Source organism: Phacochoerus africanus, chromosome 8, assembly GCF_016906955.1.
Source record: "Phacochoerus africanus isolate WHEZ1 chromosome 8, ROS_Pafr_v1, whole genome shotgun sequence".
Taxonomy (NCBI): domain Eukaryota; kingdom Metazoa; phylum Chordata; class Mammalia; order Artiodactyla; family Suidae; genus Phacochoerus; species Phacochoerus africanus.
Genome location: NC_062551.1, coordinates 52,518,789 through 52,540,004, shown reverse-complemented (window position 1 = coordinate 52,540,004; position 21,216 = coordinate 52,518,789). Strand labels below are relative to the sequence as shown.

Here is a 21,216-nt window from a genome sequence, read left to right as displayed (position 1 = left end):
TGACATCACCCCAGACACTAACTACTAAGAAAATCTTGTTTGAAAGCAAGCTCCCCATATCCCCCTTCATCAATCAGATCATCTCCCCATCGCTGGTGAATTCAGGCAGTTTACGACAGTCTAGGTCTGTCTTAAACAAGAAAGGGATTGAATAGTTTGTCTCTACTAAAATCCAGATTCATTTTTCTCCTTGGGACCAGCTAGATGATTTTTTTTACTTATTTATCAGATCCCTCTGTGACTTTATACATGGAAGGCACTGCTCCAAGCACCTGACAGACATCTCAGTCCTCGTAACAACTGTGAGATAGGAAGTATTACAACCCCCATTACACAGCTAAGGAAACTGAGGCACAGAAAGGCTAAGCACATTTCCTAAGGTCGCACAGCTGGAAAGTGGCAGAGCTGAGGCTCACCTCAGGCAGTTTGGTTCTGGAGTCTTTGCTCCTAATCACTAACATTGCCTCTTCAGCTCAGGACCAGAAGGTCATTTGGTGCACGGGGTATCATAAAAAGAGGGAGCTTCTTACATGATTTTCTGGGCCTTGGCTGTTAGGGAGTCAAGGGCATGAACTTCGGAGCTTGATCCTCAAGGTTGTAGGTACTCGCACTCGGCGTAGTGACACAGGCTGGCCGCCTGGGGGGGCGCTAGCCCCGCTTGCCGAGCCAGGGAAGGGAGGAGGGAACCTTGGTAACGAATGTCAGGCTCAGACTTTTCCGAACCATAGAACGTTGAGAACAGAGCATCTTAGAAGGCTGAGAACAAAGCCTCTTAGAACATAGAACAAAGGTCCCTGGAATCGTAAAATGGTGAGCGCAAAGCCTCACAGCATCTGTGAGACAAAAGATGCTAAGATTCTGTTCGGGTGAAATCATAGAATTACACCCATGGTTTTGCAGTTCCAGAATTTGGGACATGCTCTCAGAAGTAAGACTGGCTATCAGTGCAAAACGAGAATGCGAGGCCCCTTGCTCAAAAAATGAGAAATCCAAAACTAACAGCAGAATGTTAAATCAAGTTTGGGGCCTTTCTAAGCCGGCCAGTGAAGCTCGCCCCGCTTAGAAGCATTATTTTATGGGAGGATGTCGGAAGTTGCCCTGGCCCTCTAGTTTTACAGCTGAATGTCTCGGAAGGCTTCCTGGAAGGGGAGGCAAAATCTGGACTCGACTCTTAACCCTTTCCGCCCCCTTGCGCATCTTCAGAAGCAGAAGGTTAGGAGGGGCGGAGGGAGAGGAACTGCTGCCAAAATGTCACGTGCACCCATTCTTTATTTATAGATCACCCCTGCCCCTCTAGCGGGACAGTCCAATGGTAGCCTGAGCTCCCCCGCAAGGGGGCGGAACCAGCTGCGGGGACCCGGGAGATACGGACCAATAACATTGGAACAAGGGCGGACTTGTTTCATTGTGACGTGTGGGGGCGTGGCCATGGCCCAACGGCAGGCGAGAGGCGGGGCGTGGCGCGGCGAGGTGGCCCGTAAGCCGAGCGAGTAGGCAGCTGCGAGCTTGCGTTGCGTTGAGGGGCGCGGGTGCACAGCCGAGTATCTTCGTAAAGGGAGGGTACCGGCCAATAGGCGATGGTTGCTCTGTCGCCGGGGGCGTGGCCATGCAGATAAGGCGCGGGTGGGCGGCCCAATGGGCGGGCGCCTATGCAGATGAGACGGTGACAGCCGGGCCAGCGGGCGGGCGGGCTGTTGGGGCGGGGAGGTGGGACCTGGAGAGGGGTGGCCGCGGGGCCCGGCCGGGTTGGGGCGGGGGGCCGCAGCCATGATCCGGGCCTTCTCGTTCCCGGTGAGCCCCGAACGGGGTCGGCTGCGGGGCTGGCTGGAGGGCAGCCTGGCCGGGCTCTGCGAGTTACACTGGCTCCGGGAGAGGCAGGAGTACCGCGTGCAGCAGGCGCTGCGGCTGGCCCAGCCCGGAATGGGGGGCGCCGAGGCCGAGGACGAGGAGGACGCAGACGAGGACGAAGATGCGGCGGCGGCGCGCCGGGCTGCAGCAGCCCTGGAAGAGCAGCTGGTGAGGGGCCGCCTGTCCGTCTGTCCCTCTGCCCTCGTCTGTGTCTGTCTCTCTGTCTCGGTTGGATGCTCAGACACCCGTCCGGGTGGGGGAGGGAGGAGGGGGAAAAGAGAGGGGGGTGGGGCTGGAGAGTCTGGGCGGCGGGTGGGATCAGGCCTCCCTGCCCCCAGACTGGGGAAGGGGACTGCATCGCCTCCGCCGGACCCACGAGTGATGCAAAAGCCCATTCCCTACACCCCTTCCCCAAAGCGAATCCATCTGGGCGCCAAGTATGTGTCAAGCCCGGGCTGAGTGTTAGGCAGGCGTTGTCTTCTTGCTGCTTGGAGGATAGGGGGTGATAGTTCTCATTTCAGAAAGGAACAAAACGGAGGCTCAGAGAGGGCCAGCGACTCACCCAAGGTCACACAGCGGGATCCAAGCATGCCCCTCTCCCAGCCTCCACACCAGGGCTCCGTCTTCCTAAGTCCTGGTGTGCTTGGAGATCTCCGGAGGGGGAGGGGTGGGGGGAGGGGATCCTCGGGCCTCCTGAGGAAGGGATTGCTGCTGAGAGGAAGCTCGCAGCCCTTTAGGACCCCATGGTGATCTTGATCCTCTGGTGACATTTTCCTACCTGGTCCCAGCTCTGGTTAACCCAGGAGGTGGCAGATTGAGGCAGCCCGGGGGTCTGACTTCTAGATTCCCTGGGCGCTCTGAGGGTGGAAGATAAGCCAAAGGTCTCCAGAATGACTTAAGGAGCATCGTCGCACCTTTCTCCTTCTTTATGTCATTTCTTAATTCTCCTGACGTCTTCCTGGGTTTCTTGCACTTTTTTCCCCCCCTACAGCCATTTCTCTGTGACTTTCTGTATCTCTTTCTCTGTCTTTTGCCATCCTCTGTCTCTGTCTGCCTGGTCTTCCCTTCTTGCATTTCTGCACCTCCCTCTCTTCTCCTGCCCCACAGTCCCTGTCCCTCTCCCACCCCCCACCGCCTGCCAGGCCCCAGACTCAGGCTCCACTTGCGGATCCCATCCTCAAGCCTGTGTGTGGTCAGGCTTCCCGTTTGGGGAAACCTGAGCCGAGGTAGCAGGGGGGAGGGGGCTCTCCCTGCCGCTGACCCCGACTGCCCCCTCCCCAGATGGGGAATGGGGAGGAAGACTGAAGCCAGACTCTGGGGCCGCAGCGGCGGGGAGAGGGACCCTGCACATTCTTCTCTGGAAACAGAAACAGCTGTGGGAGGCCCCACCCCCTCCTAAAGTTAGAGCCGCGTGGTGGGGGCCTTCACCAGCTCTCCCCCCACCCCAGGCTGGCTGGGCTTGGGAAGGCACCTCCCACCCCTCCGAGGAAAAGAAGGCTTGGGATGGGCCAGCTGTGTCCTGCCTCCCTGACCCTCAACCTCTCCCTCTCTCTGCCTCAGTCTCCCCCTCCTCTGCCCCTCTGTCGTCCTCCCAGCCTTCAGTTACCCCCACACACACACCCCACGAAGTGGTAGTGGAGAGGCCTTCCCCCGCCCCCACCCCCCACCCCCCAATCTCCAAGCAAAGCTCCGTCCCAGCGTCAGGGAGGAGGCGGTGGCAGGCGACGGGAGGGAGACAGCGCCACTGAGGGAGGAGCAGAGAAGCGCTAAATATAAACTCCTCCGGTGCTGGGGGTTCCTGGGTCCTTCCAAAGAGGGGGCGGGGCCTCCTCTGATCCCTGATCCTCTGTCTAGTGATACTTACCCCTCCTCCTCCCCCCCCAACCCTTTGAAGCAAGAAAGACTGAAGCCAGAGTTGATTGTTTCTAATAGGAATGATGGGGGATGCAGGTAGAGATAGGGGGTGTCTCAGAGAAAAGAGGCAAGAAACCCGAATAGGGGCAGGCGTCCTGTTGTCTCTCACCAAGGAAAATGGGCCCCTTTCAGCAAGAAGGACTTAAGTTAGACTTTCAGAAGGACTTCCTAACAGAGATAAAGGAAATTGGGTCCAGACTAAGGACATGTGAGTGGGGAGAGCAAGATCTGGGAAAGTTTGGGCCAAGGGGTCTCCAGGGCGCCGAATCACATTCATGTTAAGCTTGCCAGAGCCGGACAGCCTCTGAAGGGCTTGCAAAAAAAAAAGGATGAGGGGCATTGTGGGAAGGCAGGGAGCCAGATCCAGGCCAAGGACCTTCTGATCTCTTAAAGATTCATCCATTCCCTTGCAGCTGGAAGGAATGAGGTCAGACTTACAAATGGGAGGGGTTGTTGACTTGGGGGTGTGGGGGGTCCAGGCACAGGGGAGGAGGAGCCCTCTGCTGTCTATCTTTCTAACTTCTGCTTGTCCTTGCAGTGGAAGAACTGAAATTAGACCTGCAGAACTTATGGGGTGGTGGGGGGATCTTTTTCCTTTATTTCTAATTACACATGTAAAACATGTTTAATACTTTCCTTGATGGAAATTCATAGCTTTCATGTAATAAAAAAAGCCAGCGTTGATTAAGTGCTTAAAAATAACCACTGTTTAAACTCATTTAATCCTCCCAACAACTGCACAGGAGGGGGAGTTGAATGATGCCCATGTTACAGATGAGGAAACTGAGGCCCAGAGAGGTGAAGTAACCTGCTCAAGGTCACACAGCCTGGGAAGTGGCAGAGCTGAATTTGAACCCTGGCAATTTGGCTCCAAGCCAGGCCTCCGTAAATCCTTCATCTCACCATCCTGTCCATTCACCCTTCCCTTGCCCCCTAAATGTACCCTCTCGCTGTGACCACTGCCACTGTGACCCTGGCGTTAGTTCTGCATCAATGCTCAGAAACAGCTTACACATAACCAAAAAATATAGAGTTTTGCTCTGCTTTTTACAAATTCCAGTTTCTTGGGTGAGGTCTCAGAGACCATGGCAGTGGTTCTCAAAGTGTGGACCAGCAGCATCATGTGGGAACTTGTTGGAAATGCAAATTCTCAGGCCTGGAATCAGGACCTTTGGTGGTTGGATCCAGCATTTATTTTTTTTTCTCTCTCTCTTTTTTTTTTTTTTTTGTCTCTTTAGGGCCACACTCACGGCATATGAAGGTTTCCAGGCTAGGGGTCGAATCAGAGCTGTAGCCACCGGTCTACACCAGAGCCACAGCAACGTCGAGCCGAGTCTTCGACCTACACCACAGCTCGCAGCAGTACCCGATCCTTAACCCACTGAGCAAGGCCAGGGATTGAACCTGAGTCCTCATGGACGATAGTCAGTTTTGTTAACCTCTGAGCCACGACGGGAACTCCTGGACCCAGTAATTTAGATTTTCACAGCTCCCCCCCCCAGGTAGTTCTGATTCACCCTTATATATACATTCTGCATTTTTCTTTTTCCACTCCATGATAGATCTTTGTGATGGTTCTATATAGAAACTGCCCCATTCCATTCTAACAGCTGTGTAGTATTCCACCGTGTTCATTCATTCATTCATTCATTCCCCAAACATTTTCTGAGTGCCTGCTTTTTACTGTGCTATTATTCTAGGCAGTTGGGAGGCGGCGGGCTGTGCAACTGTGTACGAAACAGACAAAAAGCTCTGGGCTTCTGGGGCTGGGGCTGACATTCGAGTGAGAAAGATGATCAACCAAGGACAGCCTGATATATCATTTTAGGTCAAGAGGTCACTACTGCTCTGTGGGGGAAACAGCAGGGCAACCCAGGGGCAGAAGGATTGGGAGCTATTTTGGAAAGGGGGGTCAGAGACGGGAGCAACCTGCAGGAAGCAAAGGAGTGAGACAGGAGGACGTGCTGGGGAAACACATCCTACCCAGAGAGGGTAGAACCTGCAGGGTTCAGGGAACTGAGGAGGCCAGTGTGGCTACAGCAGTGTCAGCAAGGGCACAATGGGCAGGGGACAGGGGCGGCCCTGGATGTTTTTTAGCCACCTCCGTTGCTGCACAGTTCGGCTGCCTTCCTGGGTTCTGCTCAAAGATGACACCACCCCAGAGCATCTCCATACACTCAGGGCAGGAGCCCAAAGTGGAACGATTTGGATTTGTTGACTTTCCTCCCATAAACAAGCCCAGATAGGGGCTTCTGTTCTGGGGGGAGGGGCGAGGACGGGGCCCAGGAGCGCAGCCTCTAGAGTCGGAAGCTGGGGGGGGGGGGATTTGTCTGCGGGGGAGCCGGCCAGTCTTTCTGCCCTAAATAGGCAAGGCTGGGCGTCTGCCCTCCGCGCCCCTCCTCCCTCCCTCCCTCCGGCCGCCTGCCGTCCAGACAAGCCGCTTTTGTCTGAGGGTCAACCGTCAGCCCGAGACTGCCGACTGCCGCTACGTCTGGCCTCGCCCAGATCCATGGGAGACTCGGCCTGACTCTGGCCCTGTTTTGCAAAATGGGGTTAAGTCCTAGTGCCTTGGAGAGCCCATCTGAGTTGTTTCAGCCCCTTCCCCCGCCACCAGCCGCAGTCATTCCCCGTAAAGGGTTTTTTACTTCATTTATTCACATCTGGTAGCAAAGGATCTTTTTCTGCAGCAAGAAGGATCTAGGACAGACCCAAGAGAGATTTCTCATGGGGACGAGGAGCTGTGGTGGACACTCCACTCGGGGTGGGAATAGAGGAAGGGCCACAGAAGGATGTGGTCCCCGCTGGGGGCGGAGGAACCCAATGGGCCTCGCTGTTGTGGTGCCACCAGGCTAGATTCACAGAAAGACTTTCCAGAAGGCATGGGGGATTTCTTCCGAGAGGAGCAAAGATGTCTAGGAGTCGTGGTCGGCCTGTTTTATCCAAATGAGGGAAAGAGTCAATCTGCAGCAGGAAAGACTTAAGGAAGAGGTGTTTGTTTGTTTGTCATTTTTGTATTTCCCAGGGCCGCACCTGTGGCATATGGAGGTTCCCAGGCTAGGGGTTGAATCAGAGCTACAGCTGCTGGCCTACACCACAGCCACAGCAACCCAGGATCCTCAACCCACTGAGAGAGGCCAGGGATCAAACCCGCAACCTCATTGTTCCTAGTTGGATTCATTCACCACTGAGCCACGACGGGAACTCCAAGGAAGACTTTTAGAAGACTTTGGTGATGGGCAGTGGGGGAAGGTGGAGGCATCTGAGAAGGGAGAGTCCAGGTCTGGGAGAAGGCAGACCAACGGATGGCGAAGAGAACTGCTAGGTCCTGGACACAGGCGTGTAGCAGTGAGCTGCCCTTACAGCAAGAAGACTTGAAGTTACACTCAAAATAGGGACATTCTGGAGTTCCCATCATGGCTCAGTGGTTAATGAATCTGACTAGGAACCATGAGGTTGCGGGTTCCATCCCTGGCCTCTCTCAGTGGGTTAAGGATCCGGCGTTGCCGTGAGCTGTGGTGTAGGTTGCAGACGCGGCTCGGATCCCCCGTTGCTGTGGCTCTGGCGTAGGCCGGTGGCTACAGCTCCGATTAGACCCCTAGCCTGGGAGCCTCCATGTGCCACAGAAAGCGGCCCGAGAAAAGGCAAAAAGACAGGAAAAAAAAAAAAAAAGACATTCTAACAGGGGTTAAGGGGCCATGAACGCCAGATGCAGGGAACAGCTGATAGGGAGGGGACAAGGGATGGGGCCTTCTGAAGCTTTATCTCTCGCACCAAAGACAGAAAGAGGTGGCTGCAGTAGGAGGGACTGGAGTTAGACAGCCAGGACTTTTTTTTTTTCCTTAGGGCCATACCCATGGCATATGGAAGTTCCCAGGCTAGGGGTCAAATCAGAGCTGCAGCTGCCGGCCTACACAACAGCCACAGCAATACAGGATCTGAGCCACGTCTGTGACCTACACCACAGCTCATGGAAATGCCAGATCCTTAACCCACTGAGCGAGGCCAGGGATCGAACCCGAATCCTCGTGGATGCTAGTTGGATTCGTTTCTGCCGAGCCGCAACAGGAACGCCCCAGAAGGACTTTCTAATGGGATGAAGGGACAGAGCTCTTGAAAGGAATACTGGAACTTGGGTACCGCTTCTACCTTTTGGAAATTAGAGCCTCCGTGTCAAGGTGAAATTCTGCCCACGAGCTCCTAGAATAGGGGACTAGCCAGCAGAAGACTTGGGGGGGGGGGCTTCTGACCATCTTGCTGTCCCCATGTCCTCAGGAGGCCTTACCCGGGCTCATCTGGGACCTGGGCCAGCAGCTGGGAGACCTGAGCCTGGAGTCTGGGGGCCTGGAGCAGGAGAGCGGGCGCAGCTCAGGTGAGCATGGATGGAGACAGTGGGGTCTGCCTGGGACACCCCAGTCTTTCCCACTGTCTCCTGTTTCTCCGGGTCCCCACTCTCTGCTGCTTGATCTCCTCCTTCCCCCATCCTCCCTCCTGCCCCCCCCCAATTGTCTCTCCTTTTCTCTTTGGAATCCAGGCTTCTATGAAGACCCCAGCTCCACAGGAGGTCCAGACTCACCACCTTCAACCTTCTGTGGGGACAGTGGCTTCTCCGGATCTGGCTCCTATGGACACCTGGGTCCCTCTGAACCCCGGGGCATCTATGCCAGTGAGAGGCCCAAGTCTCTAGGTAAGGGGGGTGGGGTTGGGCCCGGAGAACCAGGGCATGGACGCTAAGGATGCTTTTGAGCACAAGGATCTGGAGTCAGACCGACCTGGATTCGAATTCTGGCTGTGACATTCCCTTTGGGTGTGATTTTTGAGCATTTTACTGGGCCTCTGTTTCTCCATCTGTGAAAGTGGGAATAATAAGAGTACCTTCGTGATAGGAAGTTTTAATATGCATTGAGCCTCTGCCCTAAGGCATCAAACTTGGCACATGGCAGCCATTCAGTAAATAGAAAGTGCTGTTATTTAGTCAAGTAAGTTTCTGAGTTGCTATCCCAGGGGGTCAGGGATATGGCAGGAAAGAAATTCCTGTGTTGGAGTTCCCGTCGTGGCGCAGTGGTTAACGAATCCGACTAGGAACCATGAGGTGGCGGGTTCGATCCCTGGCCTTGCTCAGTGGGTTAAGGATCTGGCATTGCCGTGAGCTGTGGCATAGGTTGCAGGCGCAGCTCAGATCCCGAGATGCTGTGGCTCTGGCGTAGACCGGCGGCTACAGCTCCGATTAGACCCCTAGCCTGGGAACCTCCGTATGCTGCGGGAGCGGCCGTAGAAAAGGCAAAAAGATCAACAAAAAAAAAAAAAAGAAAAAAGAAATCCCTGTGTTCATAAACCTGAACATGGGAGAAATGGTCCCATGAGAGAAATAGATAAGATATAAGATAAATAAATAAGTAAAATATAGGAGTTCCCGTCGTGAAGCAGTGGAAACGAATCTGACTAGGAACCATGAGGTTGCGGGTTCTATCCCTGGCCTCGCTCAGGGGGTTAAGGATCCGGCGTTGCTGTGAGCTGTGGTGTAGGTCGCTGACACAGCTTGGATCTGACGTGGCTGTGGCTGTGGTCTAGGCCGGTGGCTACACCTCTGATTAGACCCCTAGCCTGGGAACCTCCATTTGCCTTGAAAGCGGCCCTAAAAAAAAAAAAAAAAAGGGGTAGGAGGTCAGAGACGCAGAGGCAGGACAGACCAGGCAGGGTCTTGTAGGCTACTGTGAAGATTTCGTTATGAACCTGGTGTGCGGGAAGGGATGAGAGCAGGGGTTTTGTTGGTTTTTAAGGGGAGTGGGAGGGCAGGGCAGGCAGAAGGCAATTGGCCCCTCCTAGGCTCACTGAGAAAGGGCTTCGAGAGCCTCTCCACTCTTCCCTTTTTGCCTTCCTCCTCTAGGAGACGCCAGTCCCAGCGCACCCGAGGCGGTGGGCCCTCGGGCGGCCGTGCCGCGGTCCTTCTCGGCGCCCTACCCATCGGCAGCGGGGTCTGCGGGCCCGGAGGCCTGCTCCTCCGCCGAGCGGCGGGCCCGCGCGGGGCCTTTCCTGACGCCCAGCCCCCTGCACGCCGTGGCCCTGCGCAGCCCGCGGCCTTGCGGCCGCCCGCCCCCCGACTCGCCCGACGCGGCGGGCGCCGGGCGGCCCCTGGACGGCTACATCTCGGCGCTCCTGCGCAGGCGCCGCCGCCGGGGGGCGGGCCAGCCCCGGACCAGTCCTGGGGGCGCGGACGGGGGCCCGCGGCGCCAGAATAGCGTGCGCCAGCGGCCTCCCGACGCGTCCCCGCCCCCCGGAGGCGCGCGGCCCGCGCCCGAGCCCCCGGTGGAGCGCGCGGGGGGCCGTCCCGCCAGCCCGGCCCCCTTGGGCCGCGCGTGGGCCTCACCGTGGGAGTCGGAGGCGGCCCCCGAACTCGCCGCGCCGCCCTCTGCCCCCTCGCCCCCTGACAGCCCGACGGAGGGTCGCCTGGTGAAGGCGCAGTACATCCCGGGAGCACAGGCCGCCACCCGCGGCCTCCCCGGCCGCGCGGCGCGCCGCAAACCGCCCCCACTGACCCGGGGCCGCAGTGTGGAGCAGTCCCCACCTCGGGAGCGTCCCCGGGCTGCGGGCCGCCGCGGACGCATGACCGAGAGCTCTGGCCGCCGGGGCTCACCCAGGGCTCGCAAGGCCTCGCGCTCCCAGTCGGAGACCAGCCTTCTGGGCCGCGCCGCAGCGGTTCCTCCGGGCCCCCCCAAGTACCCCACAGCCGAACGAGAAGACCCTCGGCCGCCGCGGCCCCGCCGCGGTCCAGCTCCCACGCTCGCGGCCCAGGCCGCAGGGTCCTGCCGCCGCTGGCGCTCCACCGCTGAGATCGACGCTGCCGATGGGCGCCGAGGCCGGCCCCGCGGCCCTGCCGCCCGAGGCCCGGGGCCTGGCCCATCCCCGTCAGCTCCTCAGCGCCGTCTGCTCTACGGCTGCGCGGGCAGCGACTCAGAGTGCTCGGCAGGGCGCCTGGGGCCCCTCGGACGCCGGGGCCCGACCGCCGGTGTCGGCGGCGGCTACGGGGAGAGTGAATCGAGCGCCAGCGAGGGGGAGTCGCCTGCTTTCAGCTCCGCATCCAGCGACTCTGATGGCAGCGGTGGCCTCGTGTGGCCGCAGCAGCTGGTGGCAGCCACCGCGGCCTCCGTGCCAGTGGGTGGTGCAGGTGGAGGGGCGCCCGCGGGCCCCGCCAAAGTCTTTGTGAAGATCAAGGCTTCCCACGCGCTCAAGAAGAAGATACTGCGTTTCCGTTCGGGTTCTCTCAAGGTCATGACTACAGTGTGAGTTTAGGGGTTTGCTTGGGCTCCCCCTTCATGGCCTCTGCACCACCACACCCCCCAATCACTGACCCTTCTACACCTCTCTTCCAAAGACCACCATGTTTCTCTGCTTCCAAAGACCCTTCCTCAAAGTCCCATACAACTGCAGTCTTGGCTGAAAAGGCTCCCCCTCCACCACTGGGAGGAATAGGGGAGGAGCCCTGTTTGACCCAGTGCATCTGCCAGCCCTTGGGCAAGAAAGTTCCCTTTCCGTAGGCCTCACTTTCTTCATCTATACTGTGGGTGTACTATGGTATGCAGAAGGGGTAATTCAGTTTGGATTTCCCCATTTTAGTTTAGACACTTAGTCTGTTTGTCTACCTTCATGTCTCTCACTGAGCCCTCTTATTCCTCTTTGCCATCCCCAGATATGTCACCCCTCCTCATTCACAAAGTGCCCCCCTTCATGTCCCTGGCCCCTTGGAATATCCTCTTGGCACTCTGGACAGCGATTCTGTGTCTGACCCAGACAGTGCCTGCAGAGTGCCCTGGGAAGGAAAGAGGAGCACTGACTTTGGGGTTTTGAGGGTCAAGTAGGAGTTGGTAATACCTGGAGAGACTCTTTCACCTCCATCCCTGGACAGTTATGGAGGTCGAAGAGGGGAAGGAAGATGGCTTCTATCACGTGGCACCCCCTGTGAGAGGGAGTAGGGGGAGCCCAGGATGACCCTCAGCTGTTCCAATCCAGTATTTTTTTCTTTTTTAAAAAAATTACTGTATTTATTATGACGATGGTGACTCCCCAGTGCACAGGGGGGCCAGAATCTGTGTTTCTCTAACCTCTTTGTAAATAAATGCACAGTGTTACATACATGGTGGTGGACTCTCCTTCTGTGGTCAAATGGGCTTTTCCTTTGGACTAATTTATTGAGCACCTACTGTTTGCTTTGGATATGGTTGTGTCCAGAACAGGTGGCAGATCCCAAGGTAGGTCTCAATAGTATTTTCTTGCCATTGAATATTTTACTTCCATGAATCTGACCTCTGATTGAGTTTTGAGTTTTGTTTGGTTATAAATATGGTTTCAGAAAAATGAAAATAATGAAAACTTTTAAAAAATAAAAACTGGAGTTCCCATTGTGGCTCAGCAGTAATTAACCCGACAAGTATCCATGAGATGCAGATTCGATCCCTGGCCTCCGTGGGTTAAGGATCCGGCATTGCCACGAGCTGTGGTGTAGGTTGCAGATGCAGCTTGGATCTCATGTGGCTGTGGCTATGGTGTAGGCCAGCGGCTGTAGCTCTGATTCTACCCCTAGCCTGGGAACTTACATATGCTGCACATGCAGCCCTTAAAAAAATAAACAAAAATAAACAAAATAAAAATATGTAAAGGGGCAATTCCAGATCCCTTCTCTCAGAAGTCATCATAATCACCCTGATGTGCATTCTTGTATGTTTTCTCTTATGTGTTTACATACATATATGAACCTATAAGTATATAAATATATGTAACTATATGTATATAAGTGTAGTTATACTCTATATGAGTAAAACTATATTTACATAACTTGAACCGTGTGTATGCATTGTTTATCAATATCTTTGTTATCTGTACCTTAAGATTTCTATGTGGGAAGGATGTTAATTAGGAATCAAATAGTATTGGAGTTTCTTTGTGGTGCAGCAGGTTACGAAACCAGCGTTATGGAGTTCCCGTCGGGACGAAGTGGTTAACGAATCCGACTAGGAACCATGAGGTTGCGGGTTCGGTCCCTGCCCTTGCTCAGTAGGTTAATGATCCGGCGTTGCCATGAGCTGTGGTGTAGGCTGCAGACGCGGCTCAGATCCCACGTTGCTGTGGCTCTGGCGTAGGCCGGTGGCTACAGCTCCAATTCGACCCCTAGCCTGGGAACCTCCATAAGCCGTGGGAGCGGCCCAAGAAATAGCAAAAAGACAAAACAAACAAACAAAAAAACGAATCCAGTGTTGTCACTGCAGTGGCTAGGGTCTCTGCTGTATCACAGGTTCTACTCCTGGCCCAGGAAATTCCACATGCCCTAGGCAAAAAAATAAAATAAAATAAAATAAAAATTAAGAATTGGGAGTGCCCGTTGTAGCTCAGTGGTTAACGAATCTGACTAGGAACCATGAGGTTGCGGGTTCGGTCCCTGCCCTTGCTCAGTGGGTTATTGATCCGGCGTTGCTGTGAGCTGTGGTGTAGGCTGCAGATGCGGCTCGGATCCTGCGTTGCTGTGGCTCTGGCGTAGGCTGGCAGCTACAGCTCCGATTAGACCCCTAGCCTGGGACTCTCTGTATGCCGAGGGAGTGGCCCTAGTAAGGGCAAAAAGACAAAAAAAAAATTTAGAATTGAATAGTATTATTTAGCTTTTCCTTTTTATTCTGTAATGCTTTTCTATTTCTTATGTCAGTTCTACTAAGTTGTATTCTAGGAATTTGCTTATTTTATCTAAATTTATTTATTTTTTGGCCACATCTATGGCATGATGTTCCTGAGCCAGGGATTGAACCCATGCCACAGCAATGACAATGCTGGATCCTTAACCTGCTAGGCCACTAAGGAACTCCACTTTTCATCTAAATTTATTTATTTATTTATTGTCTTTTTGGGGCCGCACCCGCAACATGTGGAGGTTCCCAGGCTAGGGGTCGAATCGGAGCTACAGCTGCCAGCCTACACCACAGCCAGAGCAATGCAGGATCCGAGCTATCCACAGCTCACGGCAATGCCAGGTTCTTAACCCACTGAGCAAGGCCAGAGATCAAACCTGCATCCTCATGGATCCTAGTCAGTTTTGTTACCACTGAGCCATGACAGGAACGTCCATATTTTCTTTTTTTTTTTTTTAATATTTATTATTTATTTTTCTCTTCAGGGGGGAACCTGTGGCATATGGAGGTTCCCAGGCTAGGGGTCTACACCACAGCTACAGCAACTCAGGATTGGAGCCGAGTCTGTGACCTACTCCACAGCTCATGGCTGAATGAGGCCAGGGACAAAACCCATATCCTCATGATACTAGCTGGGTGCGTTACTTCTGAGCCACAATAGGAACTCCTCCAGTTTTGTATTTCTTTCTCAGGATTGCATTGGCTATTCAGGCTTTTTTGTGGTTCCGCACACATTTTAGGATTGTTTGCTCTATTTCCGTGAAAAATTCCATTGGAATTTTGATAGGGATTGTATCGAATCTGTAGGTTGCTTTGGGTAATATGGACTTTTTAACAATATTAAGTCTTCCAATCCATGAACATGGGATATCTTTCCATTTATTTATGTCTTTTGTTTGTTTGTTTGTTTTTGCTTTTTAGGGCCACACACATGGAGGTTCCCAGGCTAGGGGTCCAATCAGCTACAGCTGCCGGCCTACACCACAGCCACAGCAACACCAGATCCAAGCCGCATCTGCGATCTACACCACAGCTCACCTCACCACGCCGGATCCTTAACCCACTGAGCGAGGCCAGGGATGGACCCTGCAACCTCATGGTTCCCAGTCAGGTTTGTTTCCACTGTGCCACGACGGTAACTCCTTATTTATGTCTTCTTTGATGTCCTTTATCGATTTGTTTGTTTGTTTGGGTGTTCCCATAGCATGAGGAAGTTCCTGGGCCACGGATCAAATATGTGCCACAGCAGTGACAATGCTGGATCCTTAACCCACTAAGCTACCAGAGAACTCCTATCAATGTTTTATCAATGGCTTTTTTTTTTTCAGGGCCACACCCGTGGCATATGGGAGGTTCCCAGGTTAGAGGTCGAATGGGAGCTGTAGCTGCCATCCTACACCAGAGCTCACAGCAACACCAGATCCACTGAGCAAGGCCAGGAATCGAACCCACATCCTCATGGATACTAGTCAGGTTCATTAACCACTGAGCCACCATGGCAACTCCTTATCAGTGGCTTTTTCTTACAATCACAGAGTAGTGCTGTGACTATACTATCACCACAGTAAATTTCAACACATTTTCATTACCCCAAGCAGCAAATCTGTACCCCTTACCTGTCATCCTCCAGTCTCCCCAGTCCCTGGCAACCACTGATCCTCTTTTGTCTCTATGGAGTTCCCTGTTCTGGACATAAAAATGGAATTGTGCAATATGTGGTCTTCTGTAACTGTTTCTTTCACGTACCATGTTTTCAGAGTTCATCCATGTTGTAGCTTGTGTCATTATTTCATTTATTTTCATTGTCAAATGATATCCCGCTATTTGGATATACACATTGAGGTTATTCATTCATCAGTTGATGGGCATTTGCATTGTTTCCATTTTGGGGCTATCATGAATAATGCTTGCTATGAACATTCGTGTGCAAGGTGTTGTTTGAACATATGTTTTCATTTGTCTTAGGTAGATACCTAGGAGTGGAATTGCTGGATCATCTGGTAAATCTTGTATAATCTTTTGAGGATCTGCTAGACTGTTTTCTAAAATGGCAGCATCATTTTATATTCCCACTGGCGGCATATGAGCATTCCAGTATCTCCATGTTCTCACTAATGCTTGCTATTAATATCTGGGGACTTTGTTTTAAACAAGGTCCCTCTGGCTGCTCTGTGGGGATCAGGCTGAAGGAAACAGAGGCAGAAGCTGGAAACCCAGTGACCAGTGACTATAATAGCCCAAGCTGGAGAGCTTGGTACCTGGACCAGACTGGGGGCAGCAGAGGAGGTGAGAAGTGACTGGATTGTGGACAGATTTTGAAAACCACTGAGTTTGAGATACGCCAGACTTCCAGGTTCAGTAGGGGTTGGGCATTGGATACTAGAGTTACTGTTGGCATTCGTTGCACGTTTCCTGAATAATTAAAGTCAGAAACGGAACCGGAACCTAGGATCTCAGTTTCTCCCTCCAGAAAATGGGGACAGGAGTACCATTGTCATGAAGCTGGGGGATTCCTGTGCATCACAGGGCAGGATTGCACATCTGGTGACTAAGGTTATGCGTAGGGTGGAAAGGTCCGCAGCTTGGAAGAGAAATGGAGGTTGCACTCGGTTCAGGCAGTGTCCGCCCGTCTGCCTCCCCCGCCCCCAGCCTCTGGCTGCCATCTGACAGAGAGAGGGAGATTAGGTCGTCACCCTGTCTTCCCAGCTCTAAGCTGTGTTTCCTCCTCAGGGGCTGACCGGGCCAAAACTGCTGATGGAAACCAGCTGCGGGAGGCGCCGAGGTTCGGCGTACGCCCAGGCCCCTCCCCGGCGCCGGCCGACCCCGCTAAGGGAGGAGGACGGGGGCGCCCCAGCTCCCCTCCGTTCTCCTGCAGCCGGGCCCCATGCCCTGGCATGTCCGGCGCGCCTGATGCTTTCCAGATGTGAGTCTGGTTCCCCTCCCCCACCTGGCCCGGGGGATCCTGCGGGGGAGGGGAGAGGGGAACCAAGGATCTGACACCTCCCATCAAATCTCTACCAGGTATCTGGGCCAGGGTCCCCTCCCAGCTGGTCTCACTTCCCTGTCCGATCGGTAAAAACCGAATCGGGATGGGCTGACTGTGGTAGAGACTCTGCTCTCTCCATCTCTGCCTCTTCCCAGGACTCTGGCTCGGCCCCTCCCGTAGCCCTCCCGTGTGGCAAGGTCGGATCGCGAGTCCCAAGACCCTTCCCTCGAGCAAGTCGAGCAAGTGAGCAAGTCGCACTCAGGCCACGCCCTAGACACGCCCCGAACACGCCCACTTAAGCCCGGCCCCCAAACCACCACGCCCCTTCAGCCGCCCCGAGGCCACGCCCCTTCGGGCCCCGCCTCCGCTGTCAGGTCCCCTGCGGAGGGCGCAGTCTGCCTGTGTGTCTCTGGGTTTCTGTGTTTCTCGGTCACTATTTCTGACTCTACTTTTCTGTCTGTCTCTCCCGTACCCCGCATGTCTCTGCTTTTGTCTCTCTCTGCAACACTCTGCCTGTCTCTGTCTCTCTCAGTTCCCTAGGTCTATATCTCTCCAAATTTCCGTCCGCTGTCCCTTTCTGTCTCTCTCTGCATTTCTATCCCCCATCTCTTAATTTCTGTGTCCATCTTCAACGCTCTCTCTCCAGCTCTGTCCACCTGTCTTCGTCTCTTTCTCGCATCTGCTTTGCCCTCTGGGTTTCCACCTCTTCCTGCAGCTTTGGTGATGGTGGGGTGGGCGGCTCGGTGGGCCATGGGCGCCCCCGTGTGGCCGCCAGAGGGTTGTCAGAAGAGGACAGAGGGCTGAGTGTGTGAGCCCACAGGGGTGGGCTTAGTGTATGACGCAGTGGGTGTCTGTGGGTGACACTGCAAGGTGGTGTGTGATGCCATGAGACTCACTGCGTGAGTGTGCATTACCTTGAGATCGCGCGTGATGCAGAGGTTGTGTGTGGCTGAGTGACCTTGTGAGACTTTCTGTGACAAGAATTTGGGTATGACTGTGAAATCATGTTACACTAAGTTGTGTGTGAATGTGTTTGTGAGGGGACCTAGATGACATATAAGCGACTGTGTGTAACACCATGATATTGGGTGTGCCTGAGACACTTTGGGGGACTCTCTGCGACATCGAGAGACCATATGTGAGCTAGAGATCGTGTGTGACATTGTGCAACATGGCGAGGACAGGAGCATTGTGTATGTCACACGGGTAGATGATGTGTGAGGGACGGCAAGAATGAATGAGTGTGATCCACCAACTTATGGCGTGAGAAAGCAGCGTGGGAGGTCTGGGGGGGCTGGGTGTGACCCAGTGACTCTGTGAGTGTGAGACAGGATATGTCAGCCATACTGATGATGTGTGAGAAGCTGGATGTGACTGTGTGTGACACGGGGACACTGAGAGACTGGCCCCGTGTCATGACAGTTGTGAGAGCGTGTGCAACTGTCTGGGGCACTCAGATGAGTGTGCGAGAGAGACCTTCTGTGGGTAAGTGTGTGACACTGGGAGATTGCTGCATGAGGGTGACAACTGTGTGCGACACAGATTGTGAAGCTTGGCAAGACATCTTGAGAGATTGTGTGCAACACTACGTGGAACTGTGTGTGCCCACTTGACCCTCTGGATGGTCTTTCTGACCGTGGTTGTGTAGGATGTCACTGGCGATGATGGGTTGCACTAGGAGAGATTGTGAACGGCTGTGTGGCATTTCGAAAGACCGTGTGCCTTCGGCGCTGTGGGAGGTTTTGTGTGGAGCACAGGTGATTCAGGAGACGGTGGCAGCATCCTGTGACACAGCAAGATATTGTGCCTCTCTCCGCCAGGGACCATGAGTGTGAGTCTGCATGCTGAGCGGGGTTGTCTGGGATGGGGTGACACTGAGGGGGCGGCTGTGACAGAGTGGCAGGGCGTATGTAATGGGATGAGAGGCTGTGGAGGACCCACAGGAGATGCGTGTGATGGTGGAATAAATGTAGCAGGGCATGGGGCACCTCTTGAGACTGTCTTTACCTGTGAGTGAGTGTGTGAGTGTGTGTGCAAGAGACTGAAAGAGGACACTGCAAGAGAGACAGAGGAAGGGGGAGACACAGAGAACAGAAGACACAGAGAGAATGGACAGACGGGCAGATGTAACAAGAGGACTCGGACAGACAGACTGGAGGAGGCTAGGGCTATAGGGATGGTGGTGGAGGTAGCTGGAGGAGGTGGGTCCTCAGGGGCTGTGCCCCCGGAGAGGGGGCGGGGCAGGTGGGGGGGGGGGAGGGGACCCAGACGCTGCATCCCAGCCTCTGCCACCCACTCACCATCCTAGCCCCGAACAGCAACAGGTAGGAGGCTCCCATGCTTGTCCCGACACCTCATCCCTCTGCCTGAGAATGAATGAATGAGTGAATGAATGACTTTCTACGTCTGCATCTCCGTCAGCCTCTCTCGCCCTCTGTCCTTCCATGTCCCCCTTCTTCATTCCATCTCCCCTCCATCTCCCTCTCTCTGTCCCCAGTCCCTTCTCTCCTCTGTCCCTTCATCTCTTCTGTGTCTTTCTCTCCCCCTCTATCACTGTTGCTCCCTCTCTGCTCCATTTGTCTCCCTCCATCCCTCCCCAACCCATCCATCTCCCCTTCTTTATCCTCCCTCTGTCCCTTTGTCCCCTTTGTGCTTCTCTCCCCATTTCACGCCACCCCTTTCTTTACTCCTCTATTTGTCTCCCCCCTTCTCTCCTCCCTCCACCACTTCGTCCCTCTGCAATATCTCCATCTTTCTATCCCTCCTCAGTCTCTTTATTTACCCCTGTGCCTCGTCTCTCCCTCTGTCACTTCGTCCTTCCAGTGCCCCTCTATCTGCCCCTCTCTCCATCCTCTTTGCCTCTCTCCCAGTCTTGCCTGGGTTGCCCCCCTCTTCAGGCCTCTCTCCGGCTGCTAATGAGCAGAGGAGCCTTTGAGGTGGCCGGGACTTGGGGGGGGGGGCGCCGAGGGGGCCGGAGGGGGCAGCTGCTGCCAAGGCCCTAATGAGGCCCCCTCTGTGCCCCTCCCGCCGCGATCTTAATTCCTGGTTCTCCCTGGAACCACCGCTAATTGGCCTGCGGAGGGCCCCCCTCCTGGCTCATGCTCTATCCCCAGGAGGTGAGGACACCTGGATCTCCCTGGATACTGATCCAACACCTGTGGCCCTGTCCTTCCGTCCTCTGCACTGTCTCTCAGCCTCCCATCTGTGCTTCCCTCCTGCCTGCCCTCTCCCCTCCCTGTTCCTCCCTCCACCTGCCTCTAGGTACCCCACCTGCTCAGCCCTCCATCCCTCCTCTTGCCCCTCTCCTCTCCATCCGTCTCTCCCTCTTTCCGCCGCCCACTTCTTGGGCTTCCAACTGTGCGTCTCTTCATCTCTCTCCCCATTTCTTGTTTTCCTCTCCCTTCCTCCACCAGCCTCTGGGCACCGCATTTGTGCGCCCTTTAAGGTACTGGGTCCCACCACCACCGCCATCCCTATCTGGGGACCCGGCTTTGCCCTAGCTTACCCCTCAGCCCCCACTCCGGGCGGCTTTTAACCCTTTCCCCGCTGCAGTCATGTCCAACAACATGGCCAAGATCGCGGAGGCCCGGAAGACGGTGGAACAGCTGAAGCTGGAGGTGAACATCGACCGCATGAAGGTGCTGGGTTGGGCAGGAAGGAAGGCGAGGGCGCTGGGGCTGGGACCTGGACTGGGTAGTACCTGGAGCTGGGCCGGGAGCCCGGGGGCGGGGGGGGGGGGGGCCGTCGGGGAAGATCCCTTTCGGAACCAGCCTGGGCGGGGGGGGGGGGGGGGGGGGGGGGGGCAGAGATTAGAGGGGCCAAGGCAAGGGGCAGGGCCTGAGAAGGGGCGGGGCCAGACCTGAGGCGGGGCCCAAATGGTGGGCTCGGGGATAATGGGAGGGGCCCAGGCCTGGTAAGGGGCGTGGCCCAGGCAAAGCGCGGGGCGGGGCGCAGCGGGGCCGGCGGCTTGAACACCTCCACTCCTACACCTGCAGGTGTCGCAGGCGGCCGCTGAGCTCCTGGCCTTCTGCGAGACTCACGCCAAAGACGACCCACTGGTGACGCCGGTACCCGCCGCAGAGAACCCTTTCCGCGACAAGCGCCTCTTCTGCGTCCTTCTCTGAGCCCTCTCGACAGTTGACCGTGCCCTTGCCCTCCCCCGCCAAAGTATGAATCTAATAAACGCGGTGACTGTGGTGGTGGTGCCTGTGCTTTCAGGGGAACGGAGGCACGTGCAAAGCTTGGGGCCACCGTGGGGGATCCGGCATCCCTCCTCACCCCTACTGAGTGTGTGTGGAGTGCCAGGGGTGGGGTGAGGCTATGTGGGGTATGTGGATGTGAAGGGTTCCGGGCTCTGGCCTCCCCAGAGTGTTCCAAGATCCTGAATTTACTTAATCACCCAACAGCCCCAGAAAGCAGCTGGCTCCTTCTAGGACACCTATTTTACAGACGAGGAAACTGAGCCAAAGGAGGTCCTTTACTTAAAGGCACAGGTAAGAGGTTATAGGGCAAAGACTGGACTCCAGTGTCCCGGAACCGCTGGCCTGACCTCTCTTCTCTCCTCTCTCCTGCATTGGAGGTTCTTAGAATTCCTGAGGCCCACCTTTCTCATCCCTTGAATGATTCTACCCACTTTTTCTTTCCGCATCTGCCTACTCCCTGCCACAGCGCCACCCACACCTTAAGCACCGAACTTTTCTCTGTTCATTTATTCATTCTTCCAAACACCTCTGGTCCTGTGCTGGTTGAAACTGGGGACATGACCATGACTGAGACAGCTCTGGCCCTGGGATCCTGGGG

The 21,216-nt window shown here is 55.1% G+C and overlaps 2 protein-coding genes across 6 annotated transcripts; both read left to right on the top strand.

Moving 5' to 3' along the window:
• The first annotated feature begins 1,462 nt into the window (after positions 1 to 1,462).
• On the top strand, positions 1,463 to 11,889 carry DACT3 (dishevelled binding antagonist of beta catenin 3). The gene is made up of 4 exons (XM_047789744.1): positions 1,463 to 2,016; positions 8,035 to 8,131; positions 8,294 to 8,446; positions 9,647 to 11,889. Exons 1-4 carry the CDS (start codon positions 1,768 to 1,770, stop codon positions 11,041 to 11,043), a joined length of 1,896 nt encoding a protein of 631 aa, XP_047645700.1. The 5' UTR covers positions 1,463 to 1,767; the 3' UTR covers positions 11,044 to 11,889.
• A 2,996-nt stretch (positions 11,890 to 14,885) lies between these two features.
• GNG8 (G protein subunit gamma 8) lies at positions 14,886 to 21,005 on the top strand. Of its 5 annotated transcripts, XM_047792956.1 has the most exons (5): positions 14,886 to 15,716; positions 16,161 to 16,353; positions 16,572 to 16,659; positions 19,969 to 20,054; positions 20,412 to 20,612. In XM_047792956.1, the coding sequence occupies exons 4-5, from the start codon at positions 19,971 to 19,973 to the stop codon at positions 20,538 to 20,540; spliced, it is 213 nt and encodes a 70-aa protein (XP_047648912.1). In that variant the 5' UTR covers positions 14,886 to 15,716; positions 16,161 to 16,353; positions 16,572 to 16,659; positions 19,969 to 19,970; the 3' UTR covers positions 20,541 to 20,612. The 5 variants fall into 5 exon arrangements, with proteins under 5 accessions (XP_047648912.1, XP_047648908.1, XP_047648910.1 ...); XM_047792954.1 differs by lacking the exons at positions 14,886 to 15,716; positions 16,161 to 16,353; positions 16,572 to 16,659 and adding exons at positions 18,920 to 19,532; positions 20,823 to 21,005 and having other exon boundaries at positions 20,412 to 20,583; XM_047792952.1 differs by lacking the exons at positions 19,969 to 20,054; positions 20,412 to 20,612 and having other exon boundaries at positions 16,572 to 16,653.
• The last annotated feature ends 211 nt before the right edge of the window (positions 21,006 to 21,216 follow it).